This window comes from Vanacampus margaritifer, chromosome 6, assembly GCF_051991255.1.
Source record: "Vanacampus margaritifer isolate UIUO_Vmar chromosome 6, RoL_Vmar_1.0, whole genome shotgun sequence".
Classification (NCBI taxonomy): Eukaryota; Metazoa; Chordata; class Actinopteri; order Syngnathiformes; family Syngnathidae; genus Vanacampus; species Vanacampus margaritifer.
In genome coordinates, this window is record NC_135437.1 from 29,131,139 (window position 1) to 29,158,654 (window position 27,516).

The 27,516-nt window shown below is 42.6% G+C and overlaps 1 protein-coding gene across 4 annotated transcripts; it reads right to left on the minus strand.

Moving 5' to 3' along the window:
* Positions 1–27,381, minus strand: LOC144053403 (transmembrane and coiled-coil domain protein 3-like). Of its 4 annotated transcripts, XR_013294413.1 has the most exons (7): positions 27,142–27,381; positions 14,406–15,400; positions 14,169–14,304; positions 12,013–12,342; positions 5,996–6,083; positions 5,188–5,826; positions 1–105 (listed from the first exon to the last, which is right to left on the minus strand). XR_013294413.1 is itself a non-coding variant. In XM_077567818.1 (4 exons), exons 1-4 carry the CDS (start codon positions 27,205–27,207, stop codon positions 12,040–12,042), a joined length of 1,500 nt encoding a protein of 499 aa, XP_077423944.1. In that variant the 5' UTR covers positions 27,208–27,381; the 3' UTR covers positions 6,879–12,039. The 4 variants fall into 4 exon arrangements, 2 of the variants coding, with proteins under 2 accessions (XP_077423944.1, XP_077423945.1); XR_013294412.1 differs by lacking the exon at positions 1–105 and having other exon boundaries at positions 5,093–5,826; XM_077567818.1 differs by lacking the exons at positions 1–105; positions 5,188–5,826; positions 5,996–6,083 and having other exon boundaries at positions 6,879–12,342.
* Positions 27,382–27,516: the final 135 nt, after the last annotated feature.

The following is a 27,516-nucleotide window of genomic DNA, read 5'->3' on the forward strand; positions in this document are numbered from 1 at the left end:
ATGTGGAAGTACGTCAGCAGGCAGAAATGTGAGGAGTGTCGGCACAAAGAGTCCGAAAAAAGACGTCAGTTAGGAGGGCCGCTTGGTTGCTGCCGCTCTCTGGCCCTGGAAAGAGGATATTCGCATCAGAGCGCTGTCAGGCAGCAGGAAGTACTTTGTACACACACACACACAATAATTTAGTCACACATGACACCACATCTGAAAGGGGAAATGAAAAAAAAAAAGTGACGCCTACTCAGCTTTGTACCTGAGATAAACGTCATGTCAAGTACTTCTTTTTGGGCCCGAAAAATTGTTCCACTCGCACACTTTACTTGTTTAGAAGTACTGATACTTTTGTTTGGAAAGAACAAATACTGATCAAAGTACAAATATTAATTTGGACTCTTTCTGTTGTGAGTAATTTTTAACTTTTAACAGTTATTCTGCTTTTACCAAAGGAAATGTTAAAAAGTACTCACACCCTGTACTTAAATAGAAGTTGAAAAAAAAAAAAAAAGTAAATGGGGGAGTACTGATTTGACTCCCTCACTTAAAGAAAATTACTTAAGTAGTGCAGTATACTGTACATAGGTAGATGTAATTTTGTAAAAAAAATAAAATAAAAAAAAATTAACACTTTTTTTGTGATAAATAATAAAATTATATTAGTATAAGTAAAAATGACATTTTCCCATAAAAATACAATTGTAACAAAATTTAGATTTTTTTTTCTCATAGAAATAACAACTGTATTACTGTATAACTAAATTGTTTAAAATTCTCATGAAACTGAAAAGTTTATAATAGTAAAATGATGACATTTTTCTATGGATGCGAAAGCACCGATACCAGGTATCGGTATCGAGTCCAAACCTGACCTAATTTCAAGGTATCGGTACTTACGACGGTAACAGATACCAGTATCGGTCACCCTCTTGTGGCCGTTTTATGCTCAGGAAATATAAATTAGAAGAAAATAAAATTGACATTAATTTCATGCAATTTTAAGGAAGAATGCTATATCGGGATATATTTCTTTAAATTTTCTTTTGAAATGTTGTGCTTCAAAAGTACTTATCAGTATTTGAGATAATGCAAGAGTCGAGTACTTGTACTGATATCAGTCTGAAAAAAGTATTATCAAACATCCCTAGATTTTCTTTTTTTTTTAAGCAAATTTGTTATCGTGAAATGACGTTTTCCTCTAAAATAACTGCACATGGTAGGTCATAAGTTTTCACACATAAGAAAATGTCTTATATATGTTTGTTTTTGTAATGTTTTGAGATAGCCGAAGTATTTGCAGGTATGAACAAATATTCAAATTTGATGACATTTGATATTTTTCTCATTCAAACGTACTTATTGTCAAGTTTGAATGTTTTCCCCTAATGCTTGTTGAATGTTCTTTAAGTGTCGTCAAATTTGAGCAAACCCAAGTCGTGAGGTCACCGAGGAGAGAGAGAAGAAGAAAAAAAAGACGTCATTCCCTCCACTGCTCTCATACTAGCGTCTTTGTTTTGTGCAAATTGTCAACATGACGGGCGGGACGCCCGCAGTCGGCCGCAGGAATGTCGAGCGTGTAACACAAACGCTCGCATTCATGCAAAAAAAAAAACTGCAAAATGCAACATCTGCTTTTTTTTTTTTTTTGTCTCTCTCTCGAACTCTCGACCCCACTCCAAGCTCACGATTGAAGTTCAACGTGTGTCTCTTCGTCTGCCGTGACGCCAGGAATTCCACCAACGTCCTCATTGTTGCTTTCGCGTGCGAGTGCGTCCATTAGAGCAGAGCGAGCCCACGTCTCCATTACTTAACTCTTTGACTGCCAGACGTTTTCAGAAACGGGAAGTCGCCAGTGCCAGCCAATTTTAAGCATTTTGACTGATCTTTCAAGGTCCATAGAAAATTATGTGTTTGGACTATGGAAACACACATACTACCAAATGAAAGATTGGACTCTCATCTTTCATCAGAAAAAAAAGTTTGTTCCTACCTTATTCCGTTTTTCAGTAATCAACAATATAAAATAGTTAGTTTCACCTCTGTTTTGAAACAAACGTCTTTTAACGTCTTTGGCACTCCTCCATAGGATTTTACTAAACGTTATTTAACGTTTTTGGCAGTCAAAGAGTTAACATAAGTTTCAATGGGATTGGTTCACTCTGACTCACTGAACACAGCCACAAACCCTTATAGGAGGGTGTGCACACTTATGCAATTATCCCCGTTTATTTTTTATTGCCCATCTCATACAAATTATTAGGTATCATTAATGGTGGAAAAAGTTTTGAAATGATTTTTCGTGTTTTCATGTTTCATCATGAAAAGCTGGTCAGGGATGTGTAGACTTTTCAAATGTGACCAAAGAAAGGATGTTGCTAATTTAAATGAAAGTAGCTATTCTCCAGTTGCCTGGCGATCATCAATGAGATGACGCGGGGCCGCGTCTGGTTGCGGTCGTCAGCTGCTGGCGTTGTGGAAGCGGCGAGCCATAAAAGACGGCGAGTCACGCCACCATCCATTTCGCCGCCGCCGCGCTCGCTCGCTGTCACCTCCCGGCATCGCTGCCGTGCATTGCCGTTGCCTAGCAACAGACAGAACCTCAGAGGTGCCTTTGAATTAGGTTGTTAAAAAAAAAAAAAAGATATATTTGAGCACTTTCATGATGCACGCGTCCATAAATCTTGACATTTACTCCCATCTGCGCTGTGAGTTAGTGGTTTGCACGTTTGCCTTGCAGTCAGTGGGTTCCTGGTTTGAATCCCAAATGTTGTCAAGTTTTCCCCATGCTTGTGTGGATTTTCAGTCGCCATTTTATTTTGAGGAGCAAAAAATGAGCTTCATGCTAGCATATATTGAGAAACACTAGACAAAAAAGCATACAGCGGATGATTTAATGTTAATTCTGAACAAAGACATCTTCAGTTTGCAACTAACTGTAATTATGCTGCTATACAAGTACAACTCAGTATCTTAATGTAACTAAGTAAAACTAAGTACCTGTTACCTAGGTAACTGTAAATGTAACTAACTGTAATTGTAGTGTTGACTCTAATTTATATATTATATAGAATAACTTCCAACTAAATCACTGTAACTAGTAACTGCCAGTTACTAAGTAACTTTAAATGAGTAACTGGAATTGGAATTCATTAATGTCGTAACTAAAGCGAAGCAAAAAAAAAAAAGTCAGAAAAGGCCTACTAGAACATCTGAAATGTATTTAGGCGCTTTGAAATGGTGGCGGGTGTGTGCCGAGTCTCTGTTAATATGAATTTCAATGTCGTTGAAGTTCTAATTAGCTTAATGCTAACGTATCATGTGAAACATCACAGGCGGGCTAACAGGAATTAGCATAGATGCTATTGTAGTTTTAAACTTTTCCAACAGCTTCCTTTTTAGAAAGACATATCAATTTGGATTTTTATGATTGTTTCATTTTATTTACAATGTTTTTTATTGGCTTTACTGTTTGCTGCTTTGTAATATATTGGTTTTATGTTTTACCCATTTTAGCATTTTGAGATTTAATTTCTAATGTAAAGTGCTTTACAGATTATATGTATTATTATTATAATTAGAATTATTATTACTTTTAATAAAACACACACAGTAGCAACACATACAAACAGAGCAAATGTGTCCAATTCTCTATTTAGTGGGAACGACAATTATAACTTACTGTAGTTTTTTTTTCCTTACTGGAGTTTTGTGCCGCTTTTTTTGCTTTTAATGACGTCACATGATTTCCTGTAGTGCTCAGTGCTGCCCGGCATGCTGTGGCATAATGTGGTACTACACTGAAGGCACGCAAATCTAAATTCCAAATTGTCTGTAGGGTGTAAAAAATCATCCTGATTGGACTCATTCCAAATGCGCAGGCCAGTTTTATGTTGTCGCGACAATCCGAGGAGGGCAGGATGGCCAATTGCCATCAAGGAGGAGTCCATAACTTGCCAGAGGGCTCACAACATCCCATAATAAGCTTTCAGCACTCCAAAGTGCGCCATCGACGCTTCCTACTCTTTTCTCCCTGAAAGCGGCTGCGGAGGCCCCCTTTTGGGTTAACCCGCCTCCATCCACACCGGTATGGTCACCATGGCAACCATGAGGAAGCTCCAAAGAGACTCGATGAGGTCCTGGGACAATTAGCGGCTCATTAAGGCGCCCGCGCGTGCAAACCACAAAGGGAAAAAAGATCACACGCACACACACACACCGCCTCATTATGTAGTCAGGGTGTGCAAATTGGAAAAACACTGCCATTGTGCTCTACAAAATAAAGGTGGCAAAAGTACACACACCCCTGTACTGTAAGTCATACAAATAACTATGTAATAAAAGACTCATAAGAAATAGCACTGATTTGACTCCTTTACGTAAAGAGAAGGTAAAAAAATAATAATAATTATACTCGCACTCTGGGGTGGACTCAAGTCCTTTTTTGTTTTACTTTTACTTAAGCAAAAGACTTTTGCGTTAACCAAAGTAAAATTGAAACAATACTCATAAACTGTACTTAAGTAAAAGTACAGCTACTTGGGTGGGGAAAATTGTAAAAAGACCAGTTTTTTTAAAAATCATGGAAAAAAAAAAAAGTGTATTAAAAAGTGTAGTACTGTAGTACATTTTGACTCCTTAAGAAATAGTTTTAAAAAGAGAGAGAGAAAAAAAGACTGACACTTCAATTGAAGTAGAAATACTTGGGTAAAAATAATGACTCTGGTAAAAAAAAAAAAAGGAAAAAAAGACTGATTTGACTCCTTTACGAAAGGAAAGGTTAAAAGTAAAAAGAGTTACAGATGCTTTGCAAATGAATGACCTAATAAAAAAGAGATAAAGGACCCCAGTCAATCGCAATGAATCAATCATTGACGTTATCTCTCTCCGTTTAAGTCTTTTTGAAGTCTAATTAGAAAGTACATACTGTATATCCGTTTTCAAATCTAGAAAGCAAAAGTAGTAAGTCAACTGAACAATTCATAAACAACTCCCCCAAAAACTGAAATAAGTTTTTTTACATTTTTATTTTTTTTTATTTGAAAAATTGCACTCAGCAGTATTGTACTGTATAAGGCAGCACGAAGAACGAGCCCAGGACATGACGTAAAACACCACGGCAGTTGATTGGGCGGTCGGTCCTGTGACGCCATCAGTAATAGACATTGGCGAAGGGGGGAACGGGAGAAAACAACCTACCAGCCGTGTCCTTTTCGACAAGTGTTCGTCTTCTTCTTCGCTCCCACTGCTATCAGCGTGGAGGGCTTTCAACATCGTCTTTTTCTTCGCGACGGCGATCCTCCTTGCGTTGCAAACTCTGAAGAAGCGCCACAAAAAAAAAAACAGAACGAGCAACCGATACCGGGCAGCGTCGTCCTCCATGGCTTCCGTGTTTTGGTTATGTGTTGTTTCCCGCGCTCTACTGTTGTGTCGCAGCCGGTTATGCGTTACTTCCGCCCAGCGTCCAAGATGAACATTGGAGGTCGAAACACAGTGCGTACGTGGGTTGGGCTGAGCTGACCCGCCAAAAAAAAAATTGCTAAAGAACGATTATTTTTAATGTACTGGCCTTCATTGTTCTTCTTCTGTGGTGTTTGGCAAACAAGCGCCACTAACTATTGCTGTCCTGCCACTACGAGAAACTCGTGAATTGATGGTGGTTGGAATTTGCTGTCGCCATCTAGTGGCGTGGGTCTGCAGTGCCGCTTTTCCCGCCTACACACAGGTGTGTGCGTGTGCGTGCACCTTGGCAAACTTCAGCTTGCGCAAAAGTTCGGGAACACGGTTTGAGGGGTGCAAATCCCCAGTTAAGCCATCCGTCCATCAAGGCCTCGCTTCCTGCAAGTCACGCAGGAGAGAGAAGTAAAAATAATAATAATAATAAAAGCAGATGATTCAGCACTTTATTCAGTAATTCGGCATGTATTTGAAAAAGAAAATGTGTGTATAAATTGTGTTTCTCCTCAAGCAGTGATGTGTTGTGATGCAATGTCAGGTGACACTGTACCTGCATTCTAAATTCCTGTTGTGAGTCATCCACCACAACGGTTGTCGTCATGAAGTTGTTGCCAAATTCTGCACCGGCGGTTCCAAACCTGTCAAAATTGGAAGCAGCCAAAGCAAGAAATGTTCAATTGTTTTTATTTGTATTTATTTTTTTGAATTGATTAGTTTTTATTTCATTTTTTTCTCTCTTTTCAATCATAAAGTACTGTCTTTGTCTCTCTCCTTTTTCTTTACTAACCAGTACTCTTTGTTTCTACGGCGTTCGCCATTGTCGAATGATGTCATATTTAAACCGGTCGGGGTCCTTTTCTTTTTTATTCCTCAATTTACTTTGCAACTCGGAAGGGGCGTTCCCGTGCATACTTCCTGGTATGAAGTCCGACTTTCCCTCCTTTGAATGCAGCATAAAGTCAAACACGCAAAATGTGCTGATGAGCAAGGCCCTTTCCTATTGGCTGCTGCTAGATGACGTTATTTGTGTACGACACTTTCAAACGTCCTGGTTATAAATGTTTTCTTTTAATAGAGACTTGTGAATAAAACAACTTGAATCTTCTTTTGCTGTCAAGCAAAACAATTTCACAGTTATCGCCATACCTACTGTTTATCAATGAATTGTTTAGTATTTAATAAATACAAATAGTACTAATCATGCGTATTCGTATATTTTTTTTAGCACGACAAACACGTGGGTAATTCTTGCTACACTTGCGTCCTCTGGTGGGCATGAGAGAAGATGCATGTTGCTGGTGACGTCATTAAAGCCACTGGGGTGTTTTTTTCCCCCGGGGATTGTTTTCTAATCTGTTCTGAACAAAATTCGTCTATTGAAAACTATCTAATGAAGAGTACACAACACAATAAAACAAAAAACAAACAAGATGTACGCTGATTAAAAAGTTTTTAATTGAAGACAAAAGGCACATCAAATACAACTGATTGGTCACAGTGCACCAGAGGTGAGCGGTTCACGTAAACAAAGTTTGTCCAATCACGGGCCACTTTATTAGGTACACCTGCACAATCGAATGCCATCCACAAGGCAGCCCTTCACGAAACATCACTTTTGATTGATGGGTACATTTTGTATTTAATGAAAGCCTCAATCAAAACGTGGGCAACTTGTTTCGATGTCGCTTGTATTACGACCGCAAAGTGTAGTTCTGAAGGCAAAACACAAGATTCAGTCGGTAGACCAACGTTGGGGAAAAAAAAAAAAAAAGACCAAAAAAAGTAAACATGAGTTACAGCACATGGAACAGTAGTGGGGAAGTAAAGTATTTGTACTTAAGTAGCTTTTCAGCACGAGTAATTTTCCTCCTTAACGATTGGTTGCTTTGATCCCAAATATGTACTTTCATTTCAAAGTCTGTACTTTTATCTTTACCTAAGGAGTTTTATTTAGCAGCACTTCTACTAGGATATAACCTACAAGAATTACTTCATTACTGTAATTATTTTTTTCTGTTGACTTAGTACTTTTGCACTTCAGTATATTTCACAGTGAGTAAGTTTCTTTTACCGTACTTTGAGTAAAGGAGTTCTAGTAATACTTTTACTGTGAAGTAATCAAGTACAAACCATACTTATGGGCATTTGATATGTGTCCATGTGGTTTTTTTTAAGCACCTTTTTAATTTTTTTTACTCCTTATACTGTTTGTGAAAATTAGCCCCTAGGATTTAATTACTGGTAAGTAATTAAGTAAAACTACTTCGTTACTGTACTTTTTCAGGTGGCTATACTTTTGAGTATTCTTATTTTCTGACAACTTTTTTACATTTAGTCTTTATGTTTACGTTGAAAAAAGTTTTTTTTTTGTACTTCTACTTAAGTACTGGCTGTGATTACTTTTTCCACCTCTGTACATGAACAATCTTCTTTTCTTTTTTGCAGTTTATTGCTAAGCTCCTTCTGAAATGTGCTCCCATCAACCATTGATTTTTGAGCTTTCAAAACAAAAACAGAGAATCACAGTATAACCCCTCACCCAGCATAGGTCACATATAAACAAAAGACAAGAAAAAGCAAGCCACTGTGCTTGTGTGCCTGCTTGGAGGGTGTATGTTGTAATGGAATATGAGGGATGAGGGAGGGGGGGGGGGGGGTGGGGGTGTGGGTGGCCCAATATAGAGAAGATGAGGTCTTATCAGAGCTGAGCAGGAGCTTGAAGCGCCGATCGATCTCTGGCAGCAGGGCAGACCCAAACTCGGCCTTTTCTGCAGCACCGTCGGTGTCTCTTCACAAGTAACATTCAGACACACTCGCTCGCAAGAAGGCTTACCAAAAAAATAAATTAAAAAAATAAATAAAAAAAAAACAGTGCTCGGGGACAGACAAAAAAAAAAAAAAAAAAAAACACTTTTCAGAAGAAGCTGTGAAGATTTGGTTTTAGGGTGTAGATACACAAAGAACCTAAAATTGACCTTCTGACACCCAAAAGGCCAAAATCACAAACTTGTTTGTGAGTAGTGTATATTGCACTCCAAAACAACAGCAACATAAAAATAAAAAATAAACATATCCATCCATCCATCCATCCATCCATTTTCTACAGCGCTTGTCCTCAAAGAACTCACATTAACGCCTGTGGATAATTTCAGTTGACCTAAAAAGCATTTTTTTTGGGGGGGGGGGGGGGGGGGCGCAAAACACCCACACAAATACATGTAAGATCAACAGAGAAAGGCCTGAGCCGGGATTCGAACCCAGAACCTCACACGTGAGGCAGATGTGCTAACCACTAGTGCTACAGGATTAAAAACAAAATTATTTGTGATGCTCTTTTTTTTCATCCACGCAGTTAAGTCTTTAAATATGTGCAAATTTTACATAGAGATCACACTCAGTGGACACTTCATTAGGTACACCTGCACATGTATTGCAACGTGTGGAAAACGGCCTTTACAAAGATAATAACGGCAAAAAGCTTCTTTTTTTTTTTTTACACAATTGTGGGCCGAGGATTGACCCCTGCGGAACGCCACTTCACTTGCATTATATATTGTACTTCAACCAAAGGTCGCCTGTGAGTCAAAGTTGCACATTTAGTCATTTCTGTTGATTGCTGCTTTCCATCGACGTCTTTTGTCTTCATTAGCAGGTATGCGATAAAAAGCAACATTTGTTTTTCTCCTTTGTCTCGACGTCCGTACGACTGACCGCAAAGCAAGATGTGACCATTTTATAAGATCATCGATTAGATAAAAGGACTTTACGCTGTATGAGATTCAACGGTTACAATACAGGCAAGCGGCTCTTTCGCCGTCCCCGAGGGGGCGTTCCGCCGTGAGGTCACCTGCAAAAGGTCAAGTCCATCCGATTGGGTTCATTTTGCTTCCCATTTGCACGATAGTCGCTAAGGCATGATTGTGGGATCGATTGCTCTGATCTCGTAGCTTTCCAATTAATTGTCTGATTGAGTTTATTTATCTGCCAATGCCGAGTCCCGATCCGATCCCTCGACAATTCGTTAAGACAAAAACACTTAGTAAGTCACGTAACGGTCGGACGAAGCGCGAGTTGATGGATCACATCGGACTGACATGCTATGTTAGCAACAACGCTAACCCACACATCAAAGTAACGAAACAAGATTATGCATCATACGGGCTGTGTTTTTAGTATAGTATATATATATAGTGCGGCTCTATTTGTGACCTTTAAAAATTGGGAACATTTTAAAAATCTAATCTCGCACTGCTAAGCCCCAACATGTGAAAAATAACAATATTCGATGCCACGGACTTCCGACTTGCGGCTTTTACACTTCGGCGCCGTTTCCGGCCACTGCTGGCCGCGTTCCAACACTCGCACCCGACCCTTTTGGCGGGAGGGCGTCTCGGCTATCTGAAATGCTCCGGACATTGAGACGGACACCACGCACTGGCATCCTCGCACCCGTCGACGGGAAGGCGTCCACCGAGGGGCACAAAAGCGGAAGCGCAAGTACAGGGACGCGGCCCACAACACGTAGCCAACCAGAAACGGAAACTAAGTTGAAGGGTGAAAACCCGGACGTGGGAAGTCCCGCCTCCTCCGTGGCATATAGTCCATCGGCGTTTTTATGTCACAATAACAAAATATATCGTCGCATAGCACAGATGTTTGCGTCAACTTAAAAAAAATAATAATTCAATCTTATTTTTGTACGTAATACGTGAACATTGCGTGACGGTTTGCAACATTTTGGTGGGATTATAAACCTAAGATTAGAAGGTGCTATATAACTTAAGTTATTATTATTATTATTAACATTACCTTTGTAAAGGCAGCTCTTTGATGCTATTGTTGCTACTTGTGTGTACCTAATGTTTTGTCCTGTGAGTGTACGTTTAAATAGGGAACTTCAAGTGTTGACAAAAACTTCCTTGATGCCTTCATGTTGTCGAAAAAAAAAATCCTCCACAGCGGCACTTTTTTTTTTTAAAACTTAGTTTGTTCCTTCGAGGTTGTGGGTTAGTCAGCTAGTTGCGCTTGTGTGCGTCGTTGTTTTTATTTTTTATTTGTAAAATCAAAGTTGCTTTTTATCAGTGACACAATTGTGATTTTTTTTTCTCCTCCTCCGCCGGTTTTGGTCCTTCAGTTTCATTGGCTTAATACAGTAAACACCTGCTTTATCGCGGCTCTTTTAAAAGTTGAAATCAATGTGTGAACATGTGCCAATATGTACCAGGCAGCGCTGACGTCTACAGGAAGAGATATAGCTTCAGTTTCAGCAACAATTGGCAGAGAAGGTCTCCAACTAGTAAGATATTGTTCCCACCGAGAAGAGAGAACGCATGCCAGGAAGTATCGCTTGCATGCGTCGCCGCTCTGTGTGCGTTAAGTAGCAGTTGTTTGTGATGTTTGGGGGGAGGCGGGGATAGAAATCCCTTAGAATTCAAGGAAACCTCTGCTTATTAGCAAACTCCGCCCCCACTTCTTAAGATTTTATTTCACTTGTTTTCTCCCATGGCAATGAAAAGTGTCATTTATTCCGATTTTTGTCCACAACTATGCTAATATGCGTTAGCTTTTCATATTATTCGTTAGCATTAAGCTATCCAATTTTTGTTGGACTAAATTATATGATTTGCATAAACATTTTGGTGCCTAAATATACACAAAAATAACCCAACTATGGGTCAAAAACGGACCGATCCTCTACTTGGGTCTACTTGACCCAACTGAGTTAAGAAATGGGTCTTTTAGTGTAAAATAACCCCAAAAGTTGGGTGTAATTGACCCATAAAGTGAATCAGTCAATTTTTGATCCATAATTGAGTTACTTTTGACCCAACTGTTTTTAGAGTGTACAATAAAAAAAAACATTTCTTTCTTCTTTTCATTTCCAAAAAGTGATGAACGCTTGAAAGAAAGCTCGTGACAACAGTTATTAAGGAATAAGTGAATACATTTCAGGGTTGTTAAGATGTGTAGGAGGAGTTAAAACTATTTTTAAAATCCTACACTCTAAAAACAGTTGGATCAAAAGTAACCCAATTATGGATAAAAAAAAAAATGGACCATTCCACTATAGAGGTCAATTTGACTGTCTGGGTTGTTTAATACAAACTCACTCCTTTTTTTTTTTAACCCTTTTGACCAATATTTACAATGTTATACACACTTCTTGACTCAAAGTTGGGTCAAATTGATCGGTCCATTTGTGACCCAACTGTTTTTAGAGTGTTTATTTAGGCACCAAAATGTTTACATAAACCACATTTGGTCCAACAAAAGTTGGATAGCTTAGAGAAATGAGCATAGTTATGTACAAAAATCGGAATAAATGAATACAAATATGAATTTGAGCCAACTGTTTTTAGAGTGTATTTTGCCGCTTTTTACCCGTCGCGGGTATGTCTTGAGCGTAACACCGCCCCTCGCGCAATAAACAGGTGCTCACTGTCTACCAATCTATAAATAGAACTATCGAGGTTAAATGGAATGGTTAAGGTGGACAGAATCACGTCGACAGCAAACAAAATCATTTCATTTCAGTCCGAGTCCGCAGACGAGCGCACAACCAATCACCTGCCGGCTGGTCTGAGGTCGTCGTGGTTACGCAGGCACCAGCAGCCTGTCGACGGCAAACTGCAAGCGTTCCCAGTTCTTCCAGAAGACGGTGAGGAAGGCGACGGCCAGCAAAGTGGCCACCACGTGCTGGCGGCTCCTCATGAGCGGGGCAGCGAACTTTGCGGCGGTGGAGACGCACACCAGGATGACGGTGATGATGGCCAGCATGATGTTGATGCTGCGGCCCAGCAGCACGCGCGCGTCGCCGCTCTCCAGCTGCGCCGTCTGCTGCTGCTGCTGCTGGAACTCCAGCTTGGACACGCGCGTCTGGCACGACTCCACCGCTTCCTGCATCGCATCGTCACAAGTCAGCGTGCTTTCAAAGATACAGAAAACTGGCACTATTAATAATGAAATAAATAAAAAAAATATCATTCAAAATGGAATACAAAATCTAAATGGATGTAAAAACAACAAAAATATATATCCCAAAATAAATAAAGCAAAAATAAAAAACAAGATTAAAAAATAGCAAAAAATAATAACAATAAATATAAAACTAATAAGAAATTGAATGTACAAAAATATATATTTAAATAGAAATAAATATCAATAAATAAAAACGCTCATATCATGCTTCAGACGCTCTGTCAGGTCAAAATGTTATTCAAATGAGGTGGCGGGTCATGGGTTGGGCTTCGTTGTTGCCAATAGAGATATAGATATATTTTTTGTTGTTCTTATTTCCATTTATATTTAATTTTTTAAAGAGTTTGAACTCTTTGACTGCCAAAAACGTTAAATAAGGTTTAGTAAAATCCTATGGAGGCGTGCCAAAGACGTTAAAAGACGTTTGTTTCAAAACAGAGGTGAAACTAACCATTTTCTATTGTTGATTCCTGAAAAACGGAATAAGGTAGAAACAAACTTTTTTTTCCTGATGAAAGATGAGAGTCCAATCTTTCATTTGGTAGTATGTGTGTTTCCATAGTCCAAACACATAATTTTCTGTGGACCTTGAAAGATCAGTCAAAATGCTTAAATCGGCTGGCACCCACGGCATCCCTTTTCTGAAAACATCTGGCAGTCAATTAAAAATAGATATTTTATATATATTTTTTATTATTATTTATGTATTTAATATTTGAATTATATTTTTTATATCCGTTTTTGTTTTCATGTATTTTAAATGTTGGCAGTTTTGGTCCTCCATACGACGACGACCACTCGCCTATTTGGCAATTTTTAGACAATGCTAAGAGGCCAAAGGTAAAAAAATCGCGAGCAAAAATTTATTTTATTTTATTTTATTTTATTCAACGTAGGGCAGCACGGTGGCTGACTGGTTAGCACGTCCGCCTCCCAGCGCAGAGGACACGAGATCGAGTCCGGTCTCCGGCCTTCCTGGGCGGAGTTTGCATGTTCTCCCCGTGCCTGCGTGGGCTTTCTCCGGGTACTCCGGTTTCCTCCCACATTGCAAAAACATGCATGGCAGGTAAATTGAACAACTCCAAATTGTCCATAGGTGTGATTGTGAGTTGTGGTTGTTTGTCTCTGTGTGCCCTGCGATTGGCTGGCAACCAGTTCAGGGTGTACCCCGCCCTACTGCCCGAAGCCAGCTGGGATAGGCTCCAGCAACCCCCCGCGACCCTTGTGAGGACAAGCGGTCAAGAAAATGGATGCATAATTCAACGTAGTTATGACTAGGACCTAAACAAGAGTGATTCTTGAGGCAGATGCCTATTATGGGATTTGACAAAAATTACTTTTTGGGGTCCATAAATGCTTCCAACAAATGAATTGGGGGCAGAACATTTTGCTGTTTAACAATAATTAATCCTGCTATTAAAATAAAAAAAATTGGGACGTGCCTTTTGAGATCTTCTGACTTTGATATTGTCCGTCGTGACTTCTGCTCGTTTATGACGACCCAAACGTCCACTTAACGCGTTGCTGTGAGTACTTTGTGTTTTGATAGCAATAGAACTCAACATTCTGTGGGACCTTGCAAAATCAGCCAGGAGCGAATGGGGTTGCTTCAGTGAAAATGTCCGCGAGCGAATGAGTTCAAGGTTGGTAATTGTTTAGAAATGCCACAAAATTTGGCCTACTTTTGTGTAGATGACGTTCCTCAAGTTGCTTGCAGACCCGCAATGCGCGACGGCCGACGTTACCTGAATGTCGCGGGCTCGCTCGTGCGCCTGGTAGGCGACCCGCTCCTCGATGCTGGCGAGTTCTTGCTTCAGGTCCGTCATCTCGTGCTGGTGAAGCTCCGTCAGGTCGTTCAGTTGGTCCTCCAAACGCGCATACCTGAAACGTCAGCGGATGCTTCGTTTAAGGGACACGTCAAGATGTCGGCATCCTGAAACGTTTTACCGGCAAGGCAAAATTGGCTGTCGGCCTCACGCCACCTGTATCGTTCCTCCTGCAGCGTTTGGCTGATGACGCTCAACTCCCTCTTGAACGTGGCCTTGATCACCTCCATGTCCTCCTCCAGCTGGTGCTGCGCGTCTTTAATGACTCTGGCCTCCTCCAGGCTGGCCGCCAGTCCGCCATGGGCGTCGGCCTCCGGCGGCCGGCCGTGTCCCTGCGCGCCCGCCGCCGCCAACCCGTTGCTGTCCGCCGAGTTGGAGGCGCTCCCCGAGGAGCACTCGTCATCGCTGGGGTACTTGGGCTTGCCCACCAGCGAGGTGCTGCTGCTCAGTCCCTTCGCCGCCACCGCCGCCGCCACCGCCACCGCCGCCGCCGCCGCCGCCTCATCGGGCAGCGGCGTGGACGCGTCCATGGAGGTCTTCATGTTGGCGATGTTGTCAGCGCTGCCAAACTTGTTCCTGATGAGGTTGGCGAACTCTCTGGGTTTGCTGAAGAAGAAAGGGGGCGAGAGGGACACGCCGGGTCCGATGGTCTTGATCTTGTCCATGGTCGGGTGCCGGCCGCTGCCCGTCATGTCCCTCAGCAGCTCCCGGCGGGACTCCCTGGGTATGGTGCTGTGCCTGCCGCTGGACGCCGGCGGCGCCGGCGGGTTGTGAAGTTCGCTGTCCTTGATCTTGCGGTGATATTGCTCCAGCTTCTTCTGCATTTGGGCGATGTTTTGCGCCGACTTCTGGTTCTTCTTCTCAAAGACCTGCTTGATGCGGCCCACCTGCTGCTTGTCGGCGCTGTTCACCAGCTTCAGGTACTCGGCCACGTTGTCGTCCCGCGCCGTCTGCTCGATCTTCAGCTGCTCCGTCACTTTCAGGATCTTCTGCTGGAGATGGTCCAAGCAGGAGCGGCTGTGCTGGACCTCCAAGGACAGGGACGACGGGGAAGGAACCGCGTCGCTCAGGTCCAGGTCCAGGTTGTTCTCCGAGGAACCTCGACGCATGGTCGCCGGCAGGCTGAGAAAGCTGCCCTCGGTACTCCGGTCCTGCAACGTCACAAATTCATCATCAACTAGGAATTTTTTGTGCCGCAACTTTATCTTTAGGGCTGGGGAAAAAAGTCGACTTTAAAAATAGGTCAACTAAAAAAAATTTGACCTCGAAGCTCCACCAGAACCATGTTGTAGCCGTCCATGTTTTATAGCCGCTTTTTTTTTTTTTTTCGCAATACTCAATGGTGGCTGTGATCTGATCTTTATTTCTTCAGTTAGTGCACCATCTAGTGGCCGAATGGCGGATGTTATTTGTCTGCTTAAGAAAACGCTCCACTGACTTAGTGCTACTACTTAGTGGGTTTTTTATTCAAGACAACAAAGGGAACAAAGGGAAAAGTTCATAAAAAGCACTTGGGCTGTGATTATTATTCCAAAATATAACCTGCCACTCGATTTTAGGTGTTCATCACTTAACCAGTAGAGGGCAGTCATCCACTAAACATGCCCAGAAGAAGACAGGAAGTGGAACTTAATAGTTAATTAATATTAATATTAAATCAATATTAATACTTAATATTGACCTCATGTAGCTAACAGCTAGCCGCTCTGCCCTTGATCACGCATGGAATAATGTTGACGCATCGTCTGTGACTTTGATATAATGATGTGTGTGCTAGTGTTTATTTACCTTAAGTGGTCATCGCTAGCGCGCTAATGCTAATCGCGACTGCTAACCATTTGGCATAGCTTAATTTTGTTGTTGCTTGATAACGCATATGTATAGAAGATAATAAAATTGTTAATCAATTCAGTTTACTTCCAATCTTAGTGGATTAGCACAAAAAGATAAAAACCGGGGGGGTTGATTACTCAATGGAATAATTAATAGGATAATTTAGGGCTGCTCGATTGGGAAGAAAATATTAATCATGATTATTTTGGTAATAATTGAAATCACGATTAGGTTGGTCATTTATTTTTGGGGTATGAAACAAGAAAATGTTGTGACGTAAAAATATTGAGACAAATACAACTCTTAAAAGTTCAACTTAAAAAGTAACTTTTGGACCAGACAAAATTGATGAAATTTGTTATTTTAAAATAGAAAAAAAAGATGCAGATGAATACTTTTAAACATTTTTTTTTTATTAATATTTATTTATTTTATTTTTTTACGATTATACAAATTTTGAAATTGTGGAGTGTATTAATTGATTTTAAAAAGATTCGATAGTGACGGCCCTATTTATTTTACAACAAAATTAAGATTGAATAAGTGTTTTTGATGACAAAAAAATCATCTAATTACGTACGTATGTTACGTATATCTGTAACACCACCGACTACATCTCGAGACAAATGTGCTGTCTGTCCTTTGTGTGGCATTCTGCGCCACTGCTGACCATCTGGGTGATCATGTAATGCTCTTATTGAACACATCTGTCTGGGTGGGGATCAAATCCTGTTTGCCGATAATACGCCACGCGGGTGACAAATTTGAGCTAATGGCTATTAATGTATGCGGAACAATTGGAGCGCGCGCGTCTAAAGTAGGTCAACCCTCATGTCAATCAACGGCGCTTGTGAAATCCCTTCACCCGACGTTTGTCCTGTAAAGCAAGCGCCAGTTCATAAACACAACAGTCGCACAAAGACTGAGGAAGTGAAACCCGATAGTCAGACGCGCTTGGCAGCATTCGACCTGACCATAGCAGAAAAGTGAAGAGGAAGTTAAGAAAAGCAGACTTGAATTGAATTGGGTTCAACCGGCCTAATTGGACGGACTTTTCTATGTACAAGACATGTAGAATAGCAGTCAAGTGCGGGTACTTTTGCCACGTCTGCAATAATAATCCGATCTCGTGTTGTACAAGAAGCACCGCGGGGGGCCTCACAAAGCTGCCGCAATCCTCAAACAAGTGTGCTATTGCCAAAGAAATAGGAACGCGCCCACAGCCAGCGACTGGCTTGGGACTTTTAAGCGCTCGCTCCTTTTGTGTAGGCGACACGTTAACATTTCAATGGCGTCTCGAGCGCCGCCACGAGCCGCGCACTCGCACTCGCACGTGACGGCAACGCGACAGCGGCCTCGTGAGACAGATTCCGGCGTAACCTGCTCACATGCAACAAGAAAAAAAACATTTCATTGACATTCAAATGTGCGACACGTCAGGTCATTGAGGAGATTTGTACCAATGTTTGATATCCCAATAGATGGATTCCAAGAAATACTGCACAGATATGCGGTCTCAATCACAACCATTCACTTACTGTGTTGCATACTCCAATGAAGCAGCACCAAAAAGTGTTGCGCAATCATTTAATGTGAACCCCCCACAACTCGATGTACATGACTGCATTTGGTTCCCGATTGCTGGGGGCCAACAGGTGGCGACACACAGATGACGTTATTTAGTAACCTTGCTCTGAAAGATGTCAAATTCATCTTGTGCCGAGCCCGTTGATTTCCACTGATCCGAACCACTGGTGGTTCCGACCAATCACAGAGCGACATTGTGTTTGGGGGGCGGGATATGCAGCTGTGACAAAACCAGGAAGCGCCAACAAACTAACCTGACATGGACGAACGGACGCCGCAATGGATTTTGTTCTCGCGGAATCGCACACGGTTTCTTTGTTGAACGTTGAAAAGCGGCGCCTTCGTGCATTTTTATCTGCTGAAGACGTTTGTGCTTTTTCTTCTTCTTCCTCAGACGAGACACCAAAGACGACGTTTTCATCCGTTGCCGTGACTGGTCGAAACAAACGTGAACAAGATGCCGCACTGTCCGATTAGCTCCAAGTATCATACAGAATGTCCCGCCTTTCCCGAGCAAATCAAGGTGGAGAAATCCCAGACTGAAATTGTGGAGAATCTCAATATCAATCTGGCTGTTGTCAGGTTAGTCATTTAGTTCCTTTCACAACTTTAGGTACCAAACCAAACTGCTGCTATGCCAAAAAAAATACCGCCTCGTTTGGTATCGTCCCCAAACAAGCAGTTGGTGCCCCAGTGGAGAAGAGCTACAATTTAGTATGTAGTAGTTTGCATACCCAACCACTTCATGTGGGACCACCCTCAACTCTTTGGGTACCGTCTTGTGCATTTAGTCGCCCCTTGGAAAGGCTCCAAAGGACCGAAAACAGGATGGCAGCGATCGCTGAGCCAGAAAATGCGGTTCACCCAAATGTTACAGCTCTGTTGTACTTTTGGCAACACAATGAAACGCCCTCAAGTTATTTAGTGCTGATCTTTTTTTTTTTTTTTTTTTTTGGTGCCTCTGACAAACTGTTGTCAACAGGATCGCCTTTATTTGCGTTTGGTGGGTTGTTTTTAAAGGTAAGCCCGCAGGCTCCTCATGTGAGCAAACAGGTTGGACGGAAAGGACGCCAATGCCCGCCGCCCGCAGGCAACGAGGAGGCGGCCGCCGATTGGCCGGCGCGCCGCTCCGTCTCGATGATGTCAGCGCACATGAGGCGGCTTAGCTGCGGACGGAGGCGGACGGTGACAAAGTGTGCCTTTTTCCCGCGTTGCCGGCCCAGAGAAAGAAAGAGGCTTGTGTTGTGCGAGGACAACGCAGCACAGAGAGAGAAAAAAGGCGGCGGCGCGTGGGACGGAGGCCGAGGCTGAAATCCCCCCCCGAGGCACGCTTGCGTCTCCTCCTCGACCTGAACCGTGTGCCGGAGAAACCAGCATGCGCTTGTTTGCGTAAACAAAAATTCCGGAAGAGGACATCAAAAGTGGTCGCAACAGCGCGAGCGTTACGGCGAAACCAGACGATTTGCTGCATTCTTTGCTCGCAACAAGTTTGGCGAGTTCAAGTGCAAAGTCATCAGCGAGTAAACGCTAAATTGGAATTGCAAATTCAAACCTTAATGCAAGTGAATGAGATGGAAATTCCCCCTTTGGTTTCTGTTTGTCGGGCATTTCCCCAAACTTGACCGCAGGCCCTTTTGGATTCGTCACACAAAAACCTTCAAAAAGTGGCGCCGTTGGCAGCCTAGTGTGACGCAGGCGGCATCCGGACCTCCAAATATGAGGCCGTGGGGTCCTCAGTTGAAAAAGGGCGGTGCCCTCTTCAGAGTAGGGACGAGATCCTGATTGAAGGGTTCAAATATTTGGGGGTCTTCGTCACAAGTGAGTCACGATTCACACCAAAGATCTGGCAGGTGTTCTGGCGAGCGTCTGCAGTCCTTTGGTCTATCGTGGTCAGGAAGGAGCTGAGCCCGCGTCCCCCCAGTTCGCACACTCTCAACTATGGTTATCATCTTTGGGTCGGGACCCAAAGAACAAGATCACAAGATCGGACCAAAACGAGTTTCCTCCTCTGTGGGTTGTCCAGGACCTCCATTCTTAGAGGTAAGGTGAGTAGGTTGGCGATCTTGGAGGGGCTCAGTGAGATTTACCAAAGTATCGGCGGGAAATGTATGCCTCCAAGAGGGCGTGGCCCAGACTGTGTCATTCGGCGCGAGAATTTGCCTCTGCAAAACTTTCTTGAGCCGCTAATAAGTCCAGGTCTGCCACTGAAGTGCAGATTTGTTTACATCAACCCTGTTCTGTCGAAGTTGTCCATTATCTGTTATTCTTTTGGCTGCTTCCGGTGTATCTTTTGGACCTTGAGCCAGTTTTTCGGACTTGGAGGAACACTTGTTGACCCAAAACATCTCAGCCTGCTGCTGTCCGTTTTGAAATGAAAACCGCCAGGCTCCCGCCGCCATCTGCTTCCTGTCCTGCATTTTCATCACCCCCCCCCACACCAAAAAAACCCTCTTAATCCAATGCCCTCACCCGCAGCCCCCTCAGACCTCATCAAACACCCCCGGGACGCGTTTGAGAGCAACAAAATGAAAAGTAGGCCAGTTCCTCGGCAGGGACGCGAGAGGACATTGTTTTCCCCCCTCGGTGCGGCTAATTCATTTAGCCGGGCGGCTTCAGCCACAGGCGCTCTAATTCAATTCAAATTCAGCCCGAGTAGTAGAAAATTTAAAAACATGTGTTTTTTTTTTCCTTCTCAGAAAATGGATTTCATAGTAGTGCATATGCTGCAAAGCGCTATGCAAGTGCCCTCATTTACCGTTTATAGAGTCATGAGAGCTGCACATATGATTCTTCTTGCTTTGTTTGGACTACAAAAAGGCATCAGGAACCCCCCCCCCCCCCCCCCAAAAAACGTCTCCCACTGAAGTCTTGCGCCGACGGCGATCGATCATCAGATGACGCCGCAGACTTTCATCTCTTTTAAGCTCGCTCGTATCTGTCCGAGTTTATCAGCGCTTGCGCCGTGAGCCTGCACACACACTGCCTTTGACCTTTGACCTACAACAGCAATATGGAGAATGTCCTTTAGCTCCACAACAGCACAAAGAACTCAAACAAAAACAAAAAATACATTTGAAAGCTTCTATCTAGTATTGCTTAACATTTTTCGTCCACCTGTGTCAGTAGGTTCTCAAAAACAAACAACTTTTGTCCACCATGAGGCTGGGGGGGCGGGGGGGGGGGGCAAGTGGGGTCCCCCCTTCACCTCATCCCTGTGCAAGCCCCCCCAAAAAACCCCAGTGCCTCCACGCTGGCCCACATAACACTCAGCCGTCTGTCCACCAACACCATGACCCAGTTATGGAGGTCCCACATCTTTCTCTGGGGTAAATCGCTTCATCTTTTTGGTCCAATCAGATTTCAGATTTCTCTGTGTTGCCAAGATCGTCTCATTCTGCCTCAGTTGGCCCAATGGAACTTCGTCTTCATGAGCACTTTTTATTTTGCAAGCAATCAAGATTCCAAATTTGTCTTTACAGGATGGGGGGGGGGGGGGGCTAACCCTCGGTCATGTCACCATTTTTCCATCCTATGATTGGTTGGTCACAACAAAACCTGTTCAAGATTTGTATTCAAATAAACTATACAGTTACTGAATGCAAAAAAAAAGGGAAAGAAAAAAAGAATGAATAATGAAAGAAAAAGGAGGAAAAAGAAAAAAGAAAAAACAATTACTGAATGCATAAAGAATGCAGTTCACAGCTGATCACTATGTAGAACTACCTTTCAGAGTTTTTCGCAATTTGTTTTTATTATTTATTTATTTATTTGCTAAAATGTCGTTTGTCTTAAATTAAACGGTTATCTAGCCGCAAGTGCAACATTTAGTTAGCTAGCTAACTCTGATAACCCACAAAATACATCTTCAATTTGGATAGTCCGCTGGCGTGGCCGCTTTAGAGTGCCTCGTTGTCAAGCGTGATTACTTGCAACATCATGTGGAGAAAAGTTGGAATACCAAGGAAGTGGGAGGAGTTTAGATTTATTTTTTTCCTTTACAAGCTGACTTTACAGTCAGTATGCGTGCAGGAGCTTTGCACTGGCGTGGCCGCTTTAGAGTGCCTCGTTGTCAAGCGTGATTACTTGCAACATCATGTGGAGAAAAGTTGGAATACCAAGGAAGTGGGAGGAGTTTAGATTTATTTTTTTCCTTTACAAGCTGACTTTACAGTCAGTATGCGTGCAGGAGCTTTGCACTGGCGTGGCCGCTTTAGAGTGCCTCGTTGTCAAGCGTGATTACTTGCAACATCATGTGGAGAAAAGTTGGAATACCAAGGAAGTGGGAGGAGTTTAGATTTATTTTTTTTACTTTACAAGCTGACTTTACAGTCAGTATGCGTGCAGGAGCTTTGCACTGGCGTGGCCGCTTTCGAGCGCCTCGTTGTCAACACTGAGTGTGTGCCGAACGATGATGTATTCTCGTTCAATTGTTTTTGGCATATCGATTGTGGAGTGCTGTATAATTTGTGACATGACGACTTCTAAGGTCAAAGTCCCCACTGAAGGCCCAGGCAACAAGTGCACGAAACCGCCGCTCACATCCGTTAACAGCATTTTCGTGTTTGCATTTAAAGTCAGTCTTGGATCACTGACGATCAATTAAGGGAAGAATGACTCCAGCGCCGCACATGAAAGAACGCAAATGAGCATCAGCACGCTCAAGTGGAATGAAGTGAAAGTGCCGCCCGCTGGCGAGCACGCACGGAATGTGCGCTTAAGCGCGCTTGTTTGTGGTTTCCACATTGGCAGGAAGTGCCAAAACAAAGCGGCCGATCCACCTTGTGAATGCGGCAGCCAAGATGAGGAAGTGCGGCTTCTCACGGCTGTAATCGGGTACAACATCTGATGCCCTTTCATGCATAGGTCATCTTTGCACAAGTGTGGGAAATCAAGTGCTGCTGCATCAAGTCACCAAAAAAAAACAAAAAAAAAAAAAGTCATCCAGGCCCCCTTTGAGCATCAAGAAAATCCTGGCGGCCCGCTGGCTTACAAAACACAACACTCGTCTGACGGACAACATTATAAAACCACATCTATTGTTGTGTTTTACAGATATAACAAAAATAAAAGCTGGGACAGATTAAGACAAATCCAGGAAATGGTTGACTCTGATTGCCTGTTGCCGCGCACATTTCTGATTGACCGAATACGCTCACAGCCAGAGGTGGCAAATCCTGGTCCAGAAAAGTAAAATCCCTGCCACAGTTTGACTTTAGCCCCAGATGCTAGCTAGCTAGCTCCCTAGCTAGATCCCATGGTGCACGTTTGCCTGCTAGGGAGCTAGCTAGCTAGCATCTGAGGCTAAAGTCAAACTGTGGCAGGGATTTTACTTTCTGGACCTGGATTTGCCACCTCTGCTGACAGCTGATTGCCGGCAAATTAGGCAGTGGGAAAGAATGGCCCCAATTGCCAATGCACATTCCAGCCCTTTCATTCAATGTGGGGCGAATCTCGCTGGAGCTGCCGTTGGCCACAGCTCACACTCACAACGCAAGCTTGCAGACATCCTGCAGCACCCTCAGGCTCCGCCTCTTAAAGGCACATGCATGTACACTTACATTCAAAACATTAATTTGCACCCGTTTACAACGGCTGACCATCAGTGGATTGTCTCCCAAAGTGGGATTGACTCAAGCGCTATAACAAAAATGGCTGGATGGAGGTCTTCCTGGTATGAAGCCTGCCCCCCCCCCCCCCCCCCCGGCATATTTCCATATAAATCACCACAAGCAGCAGCATTTGCACTCATTTGAATAAAGCGGATCAAAATTGCAGAGCTGGGGGAGCATCTGGGCTGGCGCTGGCTCGCCAAGATTCAACAAACCGTCGCCTTTCCAGCAGAGAAAGCCCGAACGTCACGCTTATTGCGATTCCCTCCGGCCGCTCGTCGCCCACCGGCAATCGGCAACGGGGAGTCTCGTCAATTCACATTGTTTTTTGGTATCCGCTCGACAGCTGGTGGCAAAACCATGAAAATCAGAACCAATTCAACATTTGCAAGCAGGCGGCAATAAGTTCACTTCCACTTTTCCGCGGGCGAATGACTGAAGAAGACGTATTGAGCGTTATCTCAGTGAAACAGTGACCGGCGAAATCGATAGGCTGTTAACTGGCCTTTGTCTGCAGGCCCGCATGGACTTAGGAAACTATTGGAGAGGATTTACTTATGGGCCATATAAATAAACTTGACTTGACTTCCAGTGTTAAGTGATTCTAGCATGTACACAATTATACAATAATGTTACATAGAAAAATTAACACACAGTTTGGCTTTAGCCCCAAGTGCTAGCTAGCGAGCTCCCTAGCATGTAAACGAGCACCCGAGGAGCTAGCTAGGGAGCTCGCTGGCTAGCAGCGGGGGGCTAAAGCCAAACTGTGGCCGGGTTTTTGCTTTCTGGACCTGGTTTTGCCACCTTTGAAAATGTACTCGTAGTTACATTACGCAACACAAACAACACCTTCACACCAGGCTCATCAACAAAACTAGCTAGCATACTAGCCAAAATAACACACTAGCACAAACTGTTGAAACATGAAATCATATATAAAAGTTGCTACACAAACAATCCTTTTAATAGTAAATTTCAACTTTGGAGTGAAAAACTAAATTTTTGCTCCGAAGCTTTGGCGGAAATCATCGCTAACACTTGATGCTAATGCTAATACATCAAGGGATTGTTAATCGACTTTAAACCCGGTAGGGTTCTAAGGCCTGTAGACTCGGGTCAATTAGTAGAGCCCAGAGTTCAAAGTAAACGTGGTGAAGCAGTATTTAGCAGTTATGCTGCACGCAAATGGAATAAGCTGCCAACAAATGTGAAGTCAGTCCCAAGTGCAAATGCTTTTTAATCCAGGTTAAAAAGGCTTCTATTCTACCTGTGATTAAGGCCTTTAAGCATTTTTAAATGTCTAACTCTTTTTGTACATGTTTTTTAATGTCAGGGTGCCTTCTTTTAGTAGTTTTAACTCTTTGACTGCCAAAAACGTTAAATAACGTTTCGTAAAATCCTATGGAGGAGTGCCAAAGACGTTAAAATACGTTTTTTTTCAAAACAGGTGAAACGAACCATTTTCTATTGTTGATTACTCAAAAACGGAATAAGGTAGAAACAAACTTTTTTTTTCTGATGGAAGATGAGAGTCCAATCTTGTTTTGGCAGTATGTGTGTTTCCATAGTCCAAACACATAATTTTCTATGGACCTTGAAAGATCAGTCAAAATGCTTAAATCGGCTGGCACCCACGGCATCCCTTTTCTGAAAACGTCTGGCAGTCAAAGAGTTAATAAGCTAGTGTTTTTCTCTCCTTTGACTTTAAATGTTGCTTTTTTTGTGAAGCACATCGAGTTACCCTCTGTACGATATAAAACTGTCTCGCCATAAAACCGATTACTCGATAGACAGGATAATCAATTCTAAAATTATTCAATAGTAACAGACCTACTCATGAATACTTTCAAAATTGTGTTTTAGTCATTTTAACCGTTTTATGCATGTGGTGTTTTTTTCTTTCCACCTCATGCGGGGCTTGCCTCTGGAATACATCGTCCGCGATTAACACCGTGAAGCGAACGCAGCTGACGACTGCAGTGTAAACAAAGTTGCTGATGACACGCTTATTAAGAGCTTCATCTTATTTATGTGATGTGAGCAGCAAAGAGCAAAGTCATTTGTGTGATGTCAGCACCACTACGAAAGGGGGCACGAGAGGGCAAAAGAGTTTCTGGGAGACCGACAGACGGTGGAGGGGGCAGACGGACCTCGAAAAGGGGAACTCATTTGGTCATTTGTGCCGCACAATTAGTTTTGGGGGAAGGAACAACATCTCGGGGGGAAACTGATGGAGTCAAGGCAAATGCTGCAAAATGTATCATTTGAGAGATGAACGTCAACAAACACAAATTGTTTAACTTGATGTTTGAACTTGTTGTTTTGTTTTTTTTAAAGAGAAAGCCAGGAGAGAGAGAAAACGCCATCTGGCATCCATACACTTGTCTGTACAGTGGACGGACCTGCACGGCGTCACACTTGACAGCTGTTTCGAATATTTTTTGTTTCCTTCTATCGCCACATGACAGATATCGCCCTCACTGCAATTCTGGGAGTGCGTGCACTTATGCAACCTCATTTATCTGCAAGTATTGTGTTACATGTCATATGTCCAAACGTTGTTGCAAAATTTCCCAGTTTTCCCACAAGTCAACATTTTGACAATAAAGTCATACGTTTCGATATGTTACACATTTGCCTCATCCTTTAACATTTCTCAACATATGCAGCTATTTCTCATCCACTCCAAACTATTCATACGTCCAAATATTCACAAAATTCAGGACTCTTCACATTCCAAAAATGCATAGCTTGCCCACACACACACAAAAAAAAAATGCTGATTCAAAACATTCAACAACAAAAACTTCAAACGTTCCATGTATTGGCGCGGTTCAAACTTCCAAATATTCACAAAAGTCAAGACATTCTTCCCATTCAAAAATGTCTGTTTTCCCACATTTTTCCAATGAAATTCCAAAGCTGAGATGTTTGACACATTTACCTCCTTCCACATTTCTTGGCCAATTCAAACCATTCCAACTTAAGTCTCACATCGGACATTGCAACAATTCCACTTATTCTGTAGATAACACATAACTTCTACACAAAATTCATTCTCGAGTTAGATTTATCTTAGGAAAAGTTGAAACGTACAAACATTACAAAACAATAAGTGCACCATATATAAACAAACATTGTCTTTTAGTCTATTTGTAAATACACAACAAAAAGTCAAAGTTCAACTAAATAAGATTTGGAGCTTTTTTGTGTGTGCAAGATTCCACATTTTGCACACCAAAACAAAACCACTTTCAATCAATGGGGTATATATTTAAATATTCACCTCTAATTCCCTATTTCTCAAAACATTCGAACTTAAATGCTCCAAATTACAAAAAAGATAAAATCTTATTTTTCCATGAGGGCATCCTTAAATGAGGGAAGACATTTGACAAATTCAAATCCACCCGTCTACATTTTTGGACTGTGACTTCATTTCTAAACATGTATCAACTTTATCTTGTAACAAAGAAGCTGATGTTGCACTTTAACACGAAGGATCCCTTTGTGAGCCAATTTGACATGACGTCACAACAAACTAAGAAACCCTTGAAAAGCCCCAAAATGTTCCCGTTCTCGACTTTTTCCCTCAACTCAATTGCTCGAACCTCGACTTTGGAATGCAATGTCGATCTTATTGAACAAAGTTGAGTAACTCACTCCGCTTGCTTGGCGCATGATCTCAAAACTGCTGTTTTCCGACGTTTTGGACTCGAACGTGAACGCGGCGTGCTTCGCGCCTGTTGTCGCTCGTTTTGTTTGTTTTCGCACATTAAAAAAGAAACAAATGACGACACAAAGTGTCACAAATGACTGACAGCAAACGCCAGACAACAACAACAACCAAAATAACAACTCACCATCCGGCTACTGAGGTGTTTCTCCACTTCGGATAAACTCCGCACGGACACGCTGGCGCTGGGCATTATAATCCCGCAAATGGTCACCAAATTAATACGAATTTACAATTTGCGGCAACCATGTTTGTGCGGTCGCACCCCGACTCTCGCTTTGAGTCTTGTGTGTGCGTGTGTGTCTACTTGCGTGTTGGACACGCATTTTGGCGACTCTCTTGTACGTACGGTGAATGTGTGTGTGAAACAAACCCCGCCTTTGTGCGCGTGCGCGTGCCTTAACTCTTTCGACACAATTTACACACTCAAGCGTGTTGCTCATCATGAGACGCCAACTTGTTGTCTGCTTATCAAGCGTACGGAGTGTTCATGGCGAAACAA